Below are 13,861 nucleotides of genomic sequence, written 5' to 3'. Positions count from 1 at the left end.
AAGATTCAACTACCAGACGACATGAAGCTCATGAAGAAGAAAGAACAAGTGAGGATGCCTAGGTCTTTCTTAGAAGGAGTAACTAAATACTCAAGGGAGCAAATATGGAGACAAAGTGTGGGACAGAATCTGAAGAAGAGGTTATATGGAGACCATTCCACCTGGGTATTCATTCCATGTGCAGTCACCAAAAATAGACGCTGATATGGATGTCAGGAAGGGAAAGCTGACAGCAGCCTAATAAGGCTGTCTCCTTAGAGGTCCCCCAGAGTCTGACATACCCAGAGGCAGATACTCACAGCTAACCATTAATCTGATCAAAGGTTCCCAATAGAGAAGTTAGAGCATAAACTGAAGGAGCCTAAAGGGTTGGTGGCCTCATGAGGAGAGCAACAGTACCAACCAGCCAGAGCTCCCCAGGGTCTAAACCACCAGCCTAGGAGCACATATGGAGAGCCACATGACTCCAGCTGTTCATGTAGGGGAGGATGGCCTTGTTGGGCATAGGTGGGAGATGAGGTCAATGGTACCTTGAAGGCTGAGCACTGAGTGGGGGGGGGGGTAATCTGAGGGTGGGTGTCATTGGAGGGGGATTGGGGGGTAGGTGGGTAAACACCCTCATAGAAGCAGGAGGAGGGGGGATGGGATAAGGGGTTCCTGGGAGGTGGGGGGGAATGTGGTAAGGGGATAAAATTTGAAATGTAAATATTATATCCAATAAAAGAGGGGAAAAAAAAAAGAAAAGTGGTTAGAACCAACATCCTTAATAAAATGTCAGCCCTCTTTAAAAAAAAAAAAAAAACTATCTTGATACTAAAATTTGTTTTGAGAATTGTATATTGCAGAATGATCATCCTTGGTGTATCTACTCAACAAGCAAGCTTGGCAGACCTGCTCAAACCTCTGAGGTCCGGGAATTCCATCTGGAGGCAGCGAAGACACAGCATCAGAGGACTGTCAATTTGCTCTTCCCCCCACTCCTCTTCTAATATCTCAACGCCCATAATCAGCTTGAAGAAGCTAATGAAGAGTCAGCGCCCCTATTCCCTGGGCTTGGGGACTAAGGTGGTAAATGTTGGGCTGTCTTTCTAGGGAAACGTAGTGGTTTTGTCAGAATAGAGAGGATTAGCTAGGGTTTATTGCATAGCCATAACCTATTAGTAGAAATCTGTATAATTAGTATCAAGATGAAGATATAAATTCTTAAATGGCACCAATTTACTTTGATTACAAATTTTAAGGTTTTCATTAGTACGAGCTTCTTAATGACATAAGAGTGAGATGAATATTGTTACCTTCATAGGTATTGTACCAGTATAACACACTTAGTAATACAAGGCTTAGACCCAGTCCTTCTTTAACTTTTTTTTAACTGATTTGAGATGGTCAGCCTGTGAGTTAAGGGACTATAGCAAATTCATGGGTTGGAGTATATTGTTAGGGTGTTTTCTATGTTTTATTTAGAAATAGCTGAGTGGAGTTAACAGGCAACAGTCCAGATTACCTTACATGGATAGTTGGTTTTCAAAACATCAGAAATCCACAGAATTGACATGACAAACATTTCTGTATTAATGTTCATTTTGATTAGAGACCTGTCTGCTCCTGACAGCTTCCTATATTGAATTCTAAGAAGAAATTGAGGATCTTTGGAGTTACTCCAGTTGTGGTGAGACAGCCACTAGACAAGAAGTGCCTCTGTCCTTCTACAGACAAATTACAGTCCAGAAAAGGACACACTAGCAGAATAGTCGACTGATTATATCTGCCTAGACAGAGTAATCAGCCCTTAATAATTCTGCATCACTAAGGTCTGTCAGATGATCCTGGGCCAGAAGGCGGAAGAACAGATGCTCCAATGTTATGTAGTAGAGGGAGTGTCCTGGTGTTCAGAGGTCTCTATAAATTGGCTAAGTTTTAGAAGCTATGCTTTGTGCTTTCCACAATTATAGTTAACTCAGTCATTCTGGATTTCTGATGGAGTTGAAAACTTATAGCCTCATAGCCAATTCTGGCTATTTACCTTGAGAGAAAAGATTTGAGTGGATGGTTTTCAGCTGATATTCATTCTAAACCCAAGGAAAAAGCCAGGTTCAGAACTAAGTGTTTTAGTTAGGATAGATGACAGAGGTTCTGGTTAGTCAACAAAAGGATGGACTGGGTATTAGGACTATCTTGTACCTCACTGGTACAAATTGGCATAATTATTCTCTAATTGTATTTTGAGAGAAAAGTTTCATTTTAATAGGAAGGGTGATATGTAGGAGGAGCTAAGGTGGGAGGAGTACTGAGAGGAAGAGAAGGAGTAAGGAGAGGAGGAGAAGAAGGACAGGAGAAGCTAGGTGATGAAAGAGAGAAAGAGGGGGGAGACAGGGAGGCAGATGTTCATGTATCTCTACCAGTCAAAGATAGTTGATATATCTAGGTTGGGTAGTGGGTTACACCTCTGATTGAGCAATACCAAACTTATAATGCCTATGATTAACATTTTTAAAAAAATGTATACGTGCAAAAAGAAAGAGCAGGCATGGGATAGGGGTTTTCTAAGGGGGGGGAATTGGGAGAGGGGATGGCATCTGAAGTGTAAATAAAATATCTAATAAAAAAAGAAAAAGAAATACATATTTGTCACCATGTACAAAGCTCAAGTATAAGTGGATCAAGGACCTCAACATAAAACCAGATACACTGAAGCTAATAGAAGAGAAAGTGGAAAAGAGGCTTGAACTCTTTGGCACAGTGGGAAACTTTCTAAACAGAACTCCAAGGGCTCAGGCTGTAAAATCAAGATTGATAAACGGGACCTGATGAAACCAAAAAGCTTCTGTAAGGCAAAGAACACAGTGAATAGGACAAATTGGACACCTACAGTTTGGGGAAAAAATCTTCACTAACTCCATATCAGATAAAGGGGTAATATCCAAAATATATAAAGAACTCAAGAAGCTAGTCACCAAAAAGACAAAAAAAAAAAAAAAAACTCAATAAAAAATGGGTTATAGAACTAAACAGATTTCACAACAGAGGAATCTTGAATTGCTGAGAAGCACTTAAAGAAATGTTTAAAGTCCTTAGTGTTTAGGGAAATGCAAATCAAAATGACCCTGAGATTCCACCTTACAACAATCAGAATGGCTAAGATCAAAACCTCAGGTGACAACACATGTTGACGAGGATGCTTCTGAGATTGTAAATGGATACAACCACTCTGGAAATCAATCTGGAAGTTCCTTAGAAAACTGGAAATAGACCTACCTGAAGATCCAGCTATACCACTCTTGGGCATATACCCAAAAGATGCCCCACCATGCCACATGGGCACTTGTTCCACTATGTTCACAGTGGCTTTATTTGTGATAGCAAGAAGCTGGAAACAACCCAGATGTTCCACAACTGAAGAATGGATAAAGAAAACATAATTCATTTACACAATGAAATACTGCTCAGCTATTGAGAATGAGAACATCCTGAGTTTTGCAGGCAAATGGATGGAACTAGAAAATATCATCCTGAGTGAGGTAACTCAGACCCAAAAGGACATGCATGGTATGTACTTACAGCTCAGCCCAACAGGACACACAACCACACTTGAGCTACAGCCCAGCACTCACTAATAAGTGGATATTGACCAAAAAATAAATAGAGTATCCAGGATACAGTTCACAGAATGCAAGAACTTTAACAAGCTGAAGGGCCAAAGTGAGAATGCCTCAGTCCCACTTGGGAGGGAAAAGAAAGCAATCATGGGTAGCAGAGAGAGGGAGGGAAGGAGACAGGGAGGTGAAAAGGGGAACTGATCAGGTTTGGGGAAAAAACAGGACTAAAGCCCTGAGGGCTGGCCAAAAGAATAGAAACAGGTAAACTCTAAACTCGGGAGGTGGGGTGGAGCCTCTAGAATGTATCAGAGACCTGAGAGATGAGAGACTCTCAGGATTCAAAGGAAGGGACGTTAGATGAAATGTCTCACACTGGGAAGAGAAAACTGGTAGAGCCCACCTCCAGTAGAAAGACAGAACATCAAGTTGAGGAATGTAATTACTGTCCCACAGTCATAAACTCTGACCCAGAATTGGTCCTTGCTAAACAATGGCAGAGACAAAAATGGAGAAGAGCTTGAGGAAAAAACCATTAGTCAACAGGCCCAAATTTGGATCAAGCTCGAGGTGAGGCTCCAAGACCTGACATTATTATTGATGCTATGGTGTCCTTACAAACAGGAGCCTAGCATGACTGTCCTCTGAGAGACCCAAAAAGCAGCTAAAAGTCAGATGCAAATATTTACACTAAACCAATATACAGAAGCTGGAGACCATTGTGGTTGAATTAGGAAAAATCTAGAAGAAGATGAAGAAGAGGGTGACTACATAGGAAGACCAGCTGTCTCAATGAACCTGGACCCCTGAGATCTCTCAGACACTGAGCAACCAACCAGGAAGCAAACACCACCTGATATGAAGTCCCTAATACATATACAGCAAAGAACTGCCTGGTCTGGCCTCAGTGAGAGATGATGCACCTAACATTTGAGATAATTGAGACCTCAGGGAGTTGAGAGGTCTGGTTGGAGTGGGTGCAGTGATGACATCCTCTTGGAGATTGGGGGGAGTATGGGATGAGGAACAATCAGAAGGCAGACAAAGAGAGGAATAAAAACTGGACTGTAAAACATTTCAGAATAAAAAAAACACAATAAAATAAAAATAAACTCTCTTTTCTGTTCGAAAACGCTTAAGTCACAAATTGATAATGACATATGAATACTTTTCTTATACAATGTGTTAAATAAATAAGATATGAAAATCACATACTGGTGTAGATTTGGAGAAGCAGTTAAAGACAGAGAATTCAAAGCTTATTGGACACAAAAGCTTACACCCTATTACATAATTGGAGTTTGTTTCCCTCTCTCCTGCACTTTGTATTGTCTTTGTCCTCAATTATATTGCTTGTTTTATGTTAAGGTAAATGTTAATGTGTTCTAATTAACCAAATGCCATGAAGTGTTTCTGAATCCATATTGTATTCTCACACATCCAATAAATATTCAAGTTTGTTTTCAAATGACACTGGACTGATCCTTTATAAATCTATGGCAAATATGAAAGTCTTCAGTGAATGAGGAAATACTTGAAAAATCAAATAAATGAGGATGTATCAACTTTACCTGCTTCTGCTTAATCAGGTAATAATCAATAAAGTCCTGAGGATTTGTAACATCCAGTGATTCTTGATGTTCTTTTATTTTCTTCAGAAGGTAGTTTTTAGTATAATAAAAATTTTTAGCAAATGTCTTATGACTACCAGGACAATAATCAATGAAAGCAGGGAAAGTATTGTAGAACTACAAGAAAAAAAACAAGAATTTATTAAATGCATTAGGTATAATAAAGAAACATATACATACTATGTGGGGCAGAGGGCTGTGAGAGGCAGCTGGGTACCTGGTCGAGCCAGGCCTCAAACCCTGAATAATACCCTAATGGGATGGTAGGTGTCAGCTTTGTTCCTGGGCCCTGGTTCCTTTCACTTATCCCCAGCCCCTCCCAAAGAAAGATTTGTGGCCTTCCATCACATAGTACAAGTAGAGGGCATGACTACAGGCCATAGAACCTCAAGAAATCTCTATATTAATGAGATAACTAAAGGACAGAGGGAGTAGCCAATTAAGCATTCCTTCCCAGATCCTCCTCCTTGCAAAAGATATTTAACCTCAGGCTCACCTGAGGACACAGTGTACATTTCCATCTACTTTCTGCCATGATAATAAACCTTTTAAAACCATGGACTTCCTTGTGTCTTTGGGACCCACTGTGGAGAACCATAGAGGGGGCCTTCAACCAATGAGCTGCCACCTAATCTCCAACCGGAGGACCTCTTTGCATTCCGGCCACGGAGGCTCCCAACTCTAGCAAGCTAGTCAAGCCACCCATGACCCAGCCAAGTGAGTCACCATGACCAAGAGTCTCACTACCCCATGGGGTGCTGCTGGAGCTTCTCTCCCTCATCTCCCTCAGCTGCAGGCTGGTCCAGCACATACAACCCCAGTCTCAACTCTTCTGCAGCTCCCAATGGCACGTGGGAGACCAGGAGTCTGAGACCAGTTGATCCCCGCATGCCTTCTTGCCCTGGGGTCAACACCCAAAGGCTCTGCCCCCACGTGTCTCAGACTGTGATCTCCTCATGCCCAGATCAGAGTTCTGCAATTTCTCAGCCCGATGTCTGCCCAGGGCTGTGTGGAGTGAACACAGTCAAATTCCCAAGTTTTTGCCCTCTGAGCTACGATTCCAGCTGCCTGAGGCAGCAGACTCATGGGAACCACAACTCAGCCCAACAGGACCCACGCCCACACACACGGGTACCACAGCCCCACAATACTATATTATAACAAGCTTGATTTATATTTATATTTTATGTTTACATTTATATTTTTATATGACTCATGTTACCTTGAAGAAGAGTTGCTCTAGTTAATATATAGTAATTTTCTATGCTCTTAGAAGAATTTAGATAGAAAATCCTGCCAAATAATGAAGGTTCATAATAAATTTTTTGACATTTAGTAATAATTCAATTTTTCCTATATATTTGAAATATATGATACAAATTAATTCATATATTTTAGATGTTAGTAGACGTTAAGGTAATAGGGTAACTGATTGACTGCAGAAAGCTTTCCAATCAGCCAACCTCTGACATGAAGTGAGAACATAAAAGTAAGTGGGCCTCTAAAGATGACTAGACAACAATTGCACACCTTTGTTGACTTATCTGTGACCCACAACTACTATACAGGCAGAGAACAGGAGATGCTAATTCATCACAGGGAAAGACAGTGAAGATATTTGTGTTCTACACACCATAAAACCATTCATATTGTCATTTCTTTCTGGTCCCTTATCAGGGAGTATCCAAATTAAAGCAGCAAACATTTCAATGATTTCAGTGCTTCCTGGGTCATTATTCCAATTTTTTTTTAGCAGATTATTATCTGTATAAACTAAGATACTGGAATGAGTAGGTCTTAACCGTTGATAGTACAAGAACTTGTGGGTAGTGCAAGAATGTTCTGTGAGTGACTAGATATCTTTCTCAAAATCAATGAATTAATGAATAGAAATAGCTCTCTAAAAGTCAATGATAAAAAAATCCCATCACGTAGAGAACTAAGCAACTTGATCCATCTTGGCATTTCTCCTTTGTTTTTCTCTTTGTTAGGCTGAGGACTTAGAATTTTCTTCCAGACGTCCTCATTTCCATAATACTCTAGACAGGACATGGGTATCATCACTTCACTATTAGTCCACATGTGATTTGACCTGTGAAAAAGAATAGTCATAAGTTGGTTTTCAGGAAAAGAGGAATTTTTCTTCACCTGTATCCAGGGACTGCTCAGAATCTTGACGTTCTCATTGACTTTTTCCATCAAGATAAGAAAATCCTGATCTTTATAATCAAAACGATTCTGGAAAATAATGGAGCAGATGACATTGCATGGAGCACAGCCCAGGATGAAGGTGGGATCACAGGGTGAGCCTGAGGAATGAGAAACAATTGTAAAATATCATGAAAATTTACCAAGTAGAAACTTTATCCTTTAATGTGTAAAGTCCCTTTAGAAGCTTAAGCAGTATTTTATCTACAAATTCCTCTAACAGCTAAATATTCAGTATATATGGAAACACTGATAACTTTTACTTTAAATATGAACTTCACTAAAATATGATTTTCAGTCTTTACTTTATCTTGAAGAAAGAACTTAAAGAAAAGGTTCTTCGGAACTTAAGCAGATATCCGGAGTCTTCTGTGAAAGGTACTTTCTGGGTGAGTAGCTTTCACAATGACAGCAAATTAAGATCTGCTCCTACTCTAAGGCAAAAAAAAAAGTGGCTGCAGAGATAAATGTTTTACAGAACAGAAGACAGATCTATAATATATTTAGAGAAAGACAAAATAGTGTTAAAACAGTTCAAGTTTAGTTAAACAAGTTATTTTGTTAAATTTGTGCTTTGCAGATTAATGCTGTCCTGGGTAATTTCTTAAAACATAAAAATTACAACAAAACAAATCATAATAGTTTCTCAAATCTTGATAAAATTCTATTAAACACAGCTATGTAATGAAAAATGTACTTTTATTCATAAGTACCCAGGACTATGATATTGAATGTTCAAGACCCCTTAACACAACAGTGAAGTTACAAAGACCAAAGCAGTTCAATAAGATGAAAACAAATATCACCTGGTTTAGGATCCATAAATGTAGATGACATCACTGCCATCATTATCAATAGCAATTATTCTCTAATAAAATGATCACCAATATATAAGGTATATTTATGCTAAGGATATAACTCATTACAAAATTAAAACAGAAGCTGTATTCATGATATCTGATTCAAAAGCAACAGAAAACCTTTTCAGAAAAAATAATACCAGGAGATCCTTTGTACTGTGGCCTATAACAGAATGTAAAAGTCAAAACACAAAGCTTTGCTCACCATTGGTTTTCCTCAGTTCCTCCACAAGGCACTGTGCTTCCTCTTTAACACGGTCCTCAATGTTCCTTTTCCCCATGCCCAAATTCCGCAGAGTCGTGAGTGTAAAGCGTCTTATTTCTTTCCATCTATTTCCATGGCTAAAAACAATTCCTAAACAAAGAGGAATGAACACTACAATGTAATCACAGAAAGAGAAAGGGCATCTTTAGGGTTGTGAAGACACAACCATAGAGAGGCCCAATCTGAGCCCCAGGATCAAATCTGGCCTCTGCATTCTATCTTTTCCTCACTGTGAATGCTGCTCAGCTCACACATAAACATGCACACTTACTTACCAAGTCCTTTAACAATTTTGTCAGTTACTGGGAACCTTCCTCTGTCAGCAAACTCTCCCCCATGATCGATCAAGGCTTCTTTCACAGCTTCATATCCATGCAACACCACAGTGGGCTTCATGCCAAAGTACAGCGTGAACACAGGGCCATAGACTTTTGAGAACTGAAAATTGAAAAGCAAAACAATGGGTAATTGTCGCTTGTCAGTGGGTAAAGTGTACCTAGTGATAGCCCAGGCAGTTGATATTTAGATTACAGTGAACTGTCACATCAAAATATTTATCAGGTCTTTTGATTATGTTTCAATAAGTAACTGAAGGAAGAATTTTCCAGATTCACTCTGTGGATGAATTGCTCATGAATAATAGACCCCATCCCATAGTCAGTCACCAAACCCTGACACTGTTACTTATGCTATGTTGTATGTTGTGCTTGCAGACAGGAATCTGTGGGACTGTGAAAGGCAGCCTGGTTCTTGGTTGAGCTAAGGCTAGAAACTCCAGTGACCCTAAAGGAATGTTAAGCATTTTGCCTGATTCCTAAGCACCAGACTCATGTCACTGACTGCAGCCCTCCATAGATTTGTGGTCTTCAGTCATGTAAGGGCACTGCCCCTAGCCCCTCCATAGGTAGAGGACTTGACCTGTGGCCATGTAGCCTCAGACTGATCTCCAATTTAATGAGGTACCTAAAGGCCTAAAGGCTTAGCCAATAAATTCTCTGTCCCAGACACTCCTCCCTGCAAAAGATATTTAACCTCAGGCCCACCCTGAGAAGTGGAGTACAGTTTTACTCATCCACTTTCCAACATGGCAATAAATGCCTTAAAACCATGGACATCCTCTTTTCATCAGGATCTGCCATGGGGAGCCATGGAGACCTTTGCCTATAGAGAAGCTGTCTAATCTCCCATAGAAGGCCTCTGTGTGCTCACAGCCACAGGCACCACCAAGATCAAGCCAAGCTGCCTGCCGACAACCCAAGGACTCTCCCTGTGGGACCAGCCGGAACACCCTTCTTTCCCCCATCCCATGGGCCCCCACTCCATTCTCAGCTCTTCCTCTTCATCCAGCAGTCCCTCAATGTCTGAGAGCCTGAGAACCATACAGCTATGGCCTCCTTGCAGGCCTGAGGACCAACCAAGCCTGCTCCAGCTTTCCCAGAACCTCAGACTATGTTTCCTCACCCTCGGTGTCCCATGGCTTCCCCACAGCCCAACACCTGCCCAGTAACAGCGTGGGGGTGAGAGCTGTTGACTTCCCATCACATGCCTTCCTGAATGGCCAGAGCCCTGTGGCAGAGCAGACACAGGACCCACAACCCTTCAACCCTACAGGAACCTAAGCATGGCTGTCCTTTGAGAGACTCTACAAGCAGCTGACTGAGAAAAATGGAGGTACTTACAATCAAGCATTGGATTGTAGGAAGAGTAAAGAAGAGTAGTGGAAGGATCGAAAGAACTGAATGGGACAGCAACTCCATAGGAAGACCAACAGTGTTAACTAACCTGGACTCCTGGGAGTTCCTAGATAGTAAGCCAACAATTAAATAACATATACAGGTTAATCCATGCTGGGAGCCAAACCCAGGAAATTACCAGCTGTTTTGGAAAACCAAGTCAGTTAAAGTACAAGGTTAAGAAGGACATTCATGGTCTCGGGACCCAGGAATTTAAAGAACATCTGGTATTTCCTGAAAGCTGGTTATGATAGTGGGATGGTCTTAGGCAAAGAGGCTACAATAGTGGAATAGCCTTAAGCAATGATCCTTGCCTAAACTTCCCATTTTGCTATGCCTTTATAACCTGCCACCTGAAATTAAAATTTGAGCGCTTGATCAAAACCCTCGACTTGCTCAACTTCTTCGTGTCTTTGATCCTTTCATTCCTTCATCCCCCTCCCCAGGTCCTTGTTGAATTCCCCGCAGGCTACGGAAATTTGAGCCCAATATGGAAAATTTGGGTTAAGGGTCTGATCAAATGATTAAACATAACTTCTCTAGTTCTTTCAAATAGGCACACTTAGACTTTCAACAGGCCACTGACAAGGACATCAAACATCTAGAGATAAGCATCACTAATCTGAAGAAAATCCCTGTTTCCCTGTCTGAAGTGGTCCTCCAAAATTACAGAGGGCTCGATCTACTTCTCCTTCAGCAAGGGGGCTCTATGCCACCCTCAATTAGGAATGCTGTTTTTATACTGTCCACACTGGGTAGTTAGAGATAGTATGGCCAAGATCAGAGAGAGGTTAGAATGGCAAAAGAAACAATGATAACAAGAAGTAGGGTGGTTTAAAAACTGGTTTGCTGCCTCTCCTTGACTTACCACCCTTCTCCCTTCCATCCTGGGCCCTGCGGTCATCTCCTTCTCCTTTTGGCTTTCAGCTTTTGGGCCTTTAATGGGCTCACTGGCTTCATAAAACAACAAATTGATTCCATGGCATCTAAACCTCTACAAGTACATTATCATAGAACTGATCTGGCTGATAGAGGCCTGGCTAAGCCTTGCAATGATATAGCTCCTTTAGGAGCTGCATAAAACTCACATTTATGCTCACCTGCCTTAGCATGGGTATCTGCAAGGGGTGTGTGATGAGGAACCACAGGGAGAGGACCAAAATTGTCCACTTCTGAGTCCCCCATGAAGCAAACCTGATTGCATAGAGGATGATGTTGGTTCCTCTCTGGATCATGTCCTGCTGAGAAGATCTGCAGAAACTGACAAGACTTAAATACCTCCCCTTCCTAAAAGACAACTGTAAAAGATACTTGGAGGGTCAGATCACTACTTCTCTCCTTTGGTTAATGCCCATTCATCTTTATAATGCCATCATCCCTAGCTACTCACTGGCCTAATAAAAATTGTTGAAAGGGAGCAGATGCTGGGAGCAAAACCCAGGAAATTACCTGCTGTTCTGGAAAACCTAGTCAGTTAAAGTACAAGGTTAAGAAAGGACATTCATGGGCGCAGGCCCCAGAAACTTAAAGAACATCTGGTATTTCCAGAAAGCATGTTACAATAGTGGGATGGTCTTAAGCAACGAAGATATGGTAGTGAGATAGCCTTAAGTAATAATCCTTGCCTAAACTTCCTATTTTGCTATGCCTTTATAACCTGCCATATGAAATTAAAATTTGAGTGCTTGATCAAAATTTTCAACTTGCTCTCCTTCTTTATGTCTCTTGTCCCTTCACTCTTTTGCTCCCCCTCCCTAGGTCCTTATTGAATTCCCCATGGACGGGGCAAGTCCAAGGCTTCTGGCACATATACAGCAGAGGTCTTCATTGTCTGTCCTCACTGGGAGATGATGAGCTTAATCCTATAGAGACTTGATATCCCAGGGAGGAGGAGTACTGAGGAACACCCTCCCAGAAACAAAGGGGACAAGGAATGGGGGAAAACTCTGCAACAGGGAATGATAGGCAACAACTGGTCATAACTAAATAATAATAATAATAATAATAATAATAATAATAATAATAATAATAATAATAATAATCAACGTTGATACTCTGCTTTTTTATCACTTGATGCCTGGAAAATATAATTCCATGTTCTCAATACTAAAATAAGTATCAATGCTCAGATAACTGTTTCTGGAACACCTGTAAAGCTATTCCTGTGGAATGTAGTCCCAAGAAGAAAAGTGGAAATCCTTAGGGAGGACCCCAAGTTCATTCTATCATTACTACAAATGTGGAGAGTGGGTACTACTGAAGCTGCATACAGCATGGGTATCTGCTAAGAGAATAGTTTCTTGACCTAGGGTATTCATGGCCCTACTCACAAAAGTCAATGTAGATAGTATCAAATATGTTTAGTTCTCTTATTTGCTGTGTTACTGTACATTTATAGATATTTTCTCTTTAAAAAAAACACCAGTTATTCAGAGAACTTCAGTACCAAATGCTAATGCCAATAAAAGCAAAACTCTAAAGTGCTGCCTGATTTGATGGATGCTGTAATGTGCCCTTTTCCAGACACTTTTAGCAGAAAAATAAAATAAAATGTGTACAACAGCAATAAAATAAAGATGGGAAGAAGGATACATAATTTTTACAATTTTGCAAATGTCACTTTAGTATGCAAAGAATCAAATTTCTCTAATTCACAATAGAAATCACTTCTTCCTTAATTTCTGGTGGGGACAGGAATTGCAACTTTACAGTTTTTAACTTCACATCATTGTTTACAGTACTCTTCTGGCCAGTCCTGAAAACATACATAAAAATAACATTATCAAAACTATACAGATTATATTTAGGAATATGTGTATATAAATGTACATATATGCATGTAACAACAATTAATAAAAGAATTGGTCATGGATTTTATAAAAGAACAATAAGGAATATATGGGAGGATTTGGAAAGAGAAATGGGAAGGAGGAATATATTATAATCTCAAAATAATAATTCTGTAATTTTAAGCTCAAAATGAAAAGAAATTTTTAAGAGTTTAAGTTACCTTTCTTTGCAAGGTGCTAGAAAAAGCATAAGGCATACTTACATTGGTTAAGGATTGGGTGATGTTCTTTGCATCTAGCTGGAAGAAATTGCCAATAATTGGAAGAGGAGTGGGGCCAGGAGGAAGCTTCCCTCTACCAGAGCTCTGTCTCCAGAGAGAGAGGAGAATGAGACAGGAGAGGCTTAGCACCAGGAACGTGACCAGATCCATTGAGCTCTTCCTTACTGACACAGCTGCAATCAGGCAGCATAGAGCTTTTATAGTGTGGCTGCAGAATCAATATTACATCATAATTGACTAATCAGCTAGCTGCTGCTCTTTAATCTGTCTTTTTCATGGACTTTATCCTAGTGATAATGACAAAAATCAGCTGTTCTTCATGCTTAAACATCTCATGATATAGCTCATACTATCTACTCATTGCTTTATCTTCCCAAGGTTAAAATTTTATACATGAGCGACCACGCTCAGGTTTAACTGAATATTTAACTGTATGTTTAAAATATTTGTTATCTTAAATATTTACACATACATTCTCAATAAGTGTATCTTTATAAATAT

General features: G+C 40.2%; 1 protein-coding gene across 2 annotated transcripts in view; it reads right to left on the bottom strand.

Moving 5' to 3' along the window:
- The window catches only part of LOC117712125 (cytochrome P450 2C6-like), a 32,689-nt gene extending 19,142 nt beyond the window's left edge, over window positions 1-13,547 (bottom strand). The window contains exons 1-5 of one of the 2 annotated variants that reach the window (XM_034508121.2): window positions 13,343-13,547; window positions 8,833-8,995; window positions 8,498-8,647; window positions 7,373-7,533; window positions 5,165-5,341 (exon numbers count right to left, since the gene is read on the bottom strand). In XM_034508121.2, coding sequence (XP_034364012.1) covers window positions 5,165-5,341; window positions 7,373-7,533; window positions 8,498-8,647; window positions 8,833-8,995; window positions 13,343-13,510 — 819 coding nt within the window. In that variant the 5' untranslated portion in view covers window positions 13,511-13,547. Of the gene's footprint in view, window positions 1-5,164; window positions 5,342-7,372; window positions 7,534-8,497; window positions 8,648-8,832; window positions 8,996-11,390; window positions 11,541-13,342 lie in introns of those variants that run through there. The other variant, XM_076920359.1, reaches the window with a different exon arrangement.
- Between the last annotated feature and the right edge of the window lie 314 nt (window positions 13,548-13,861).

Source organism: Arvicanthis niloticus, chromosome 1, assembly GCF_011762505.2.
Source record: "Arvicanthis niloticus isolate mArvNil1 chromosome 1, mArvNil1.pat.X, whole genome shotgun sequence".
Lineage (NCBI taxonomy): Eukaryota > Metazoa > Chordata > Mammalia > Rodentia > Muridae > Arvicanthis > Arvicanthis niloticus.
The sequence above is the reverse complement of the archived record's forward strand: the minus strand, read 5'-3'. Positions and strand labels throughout refer to the sequence as shown.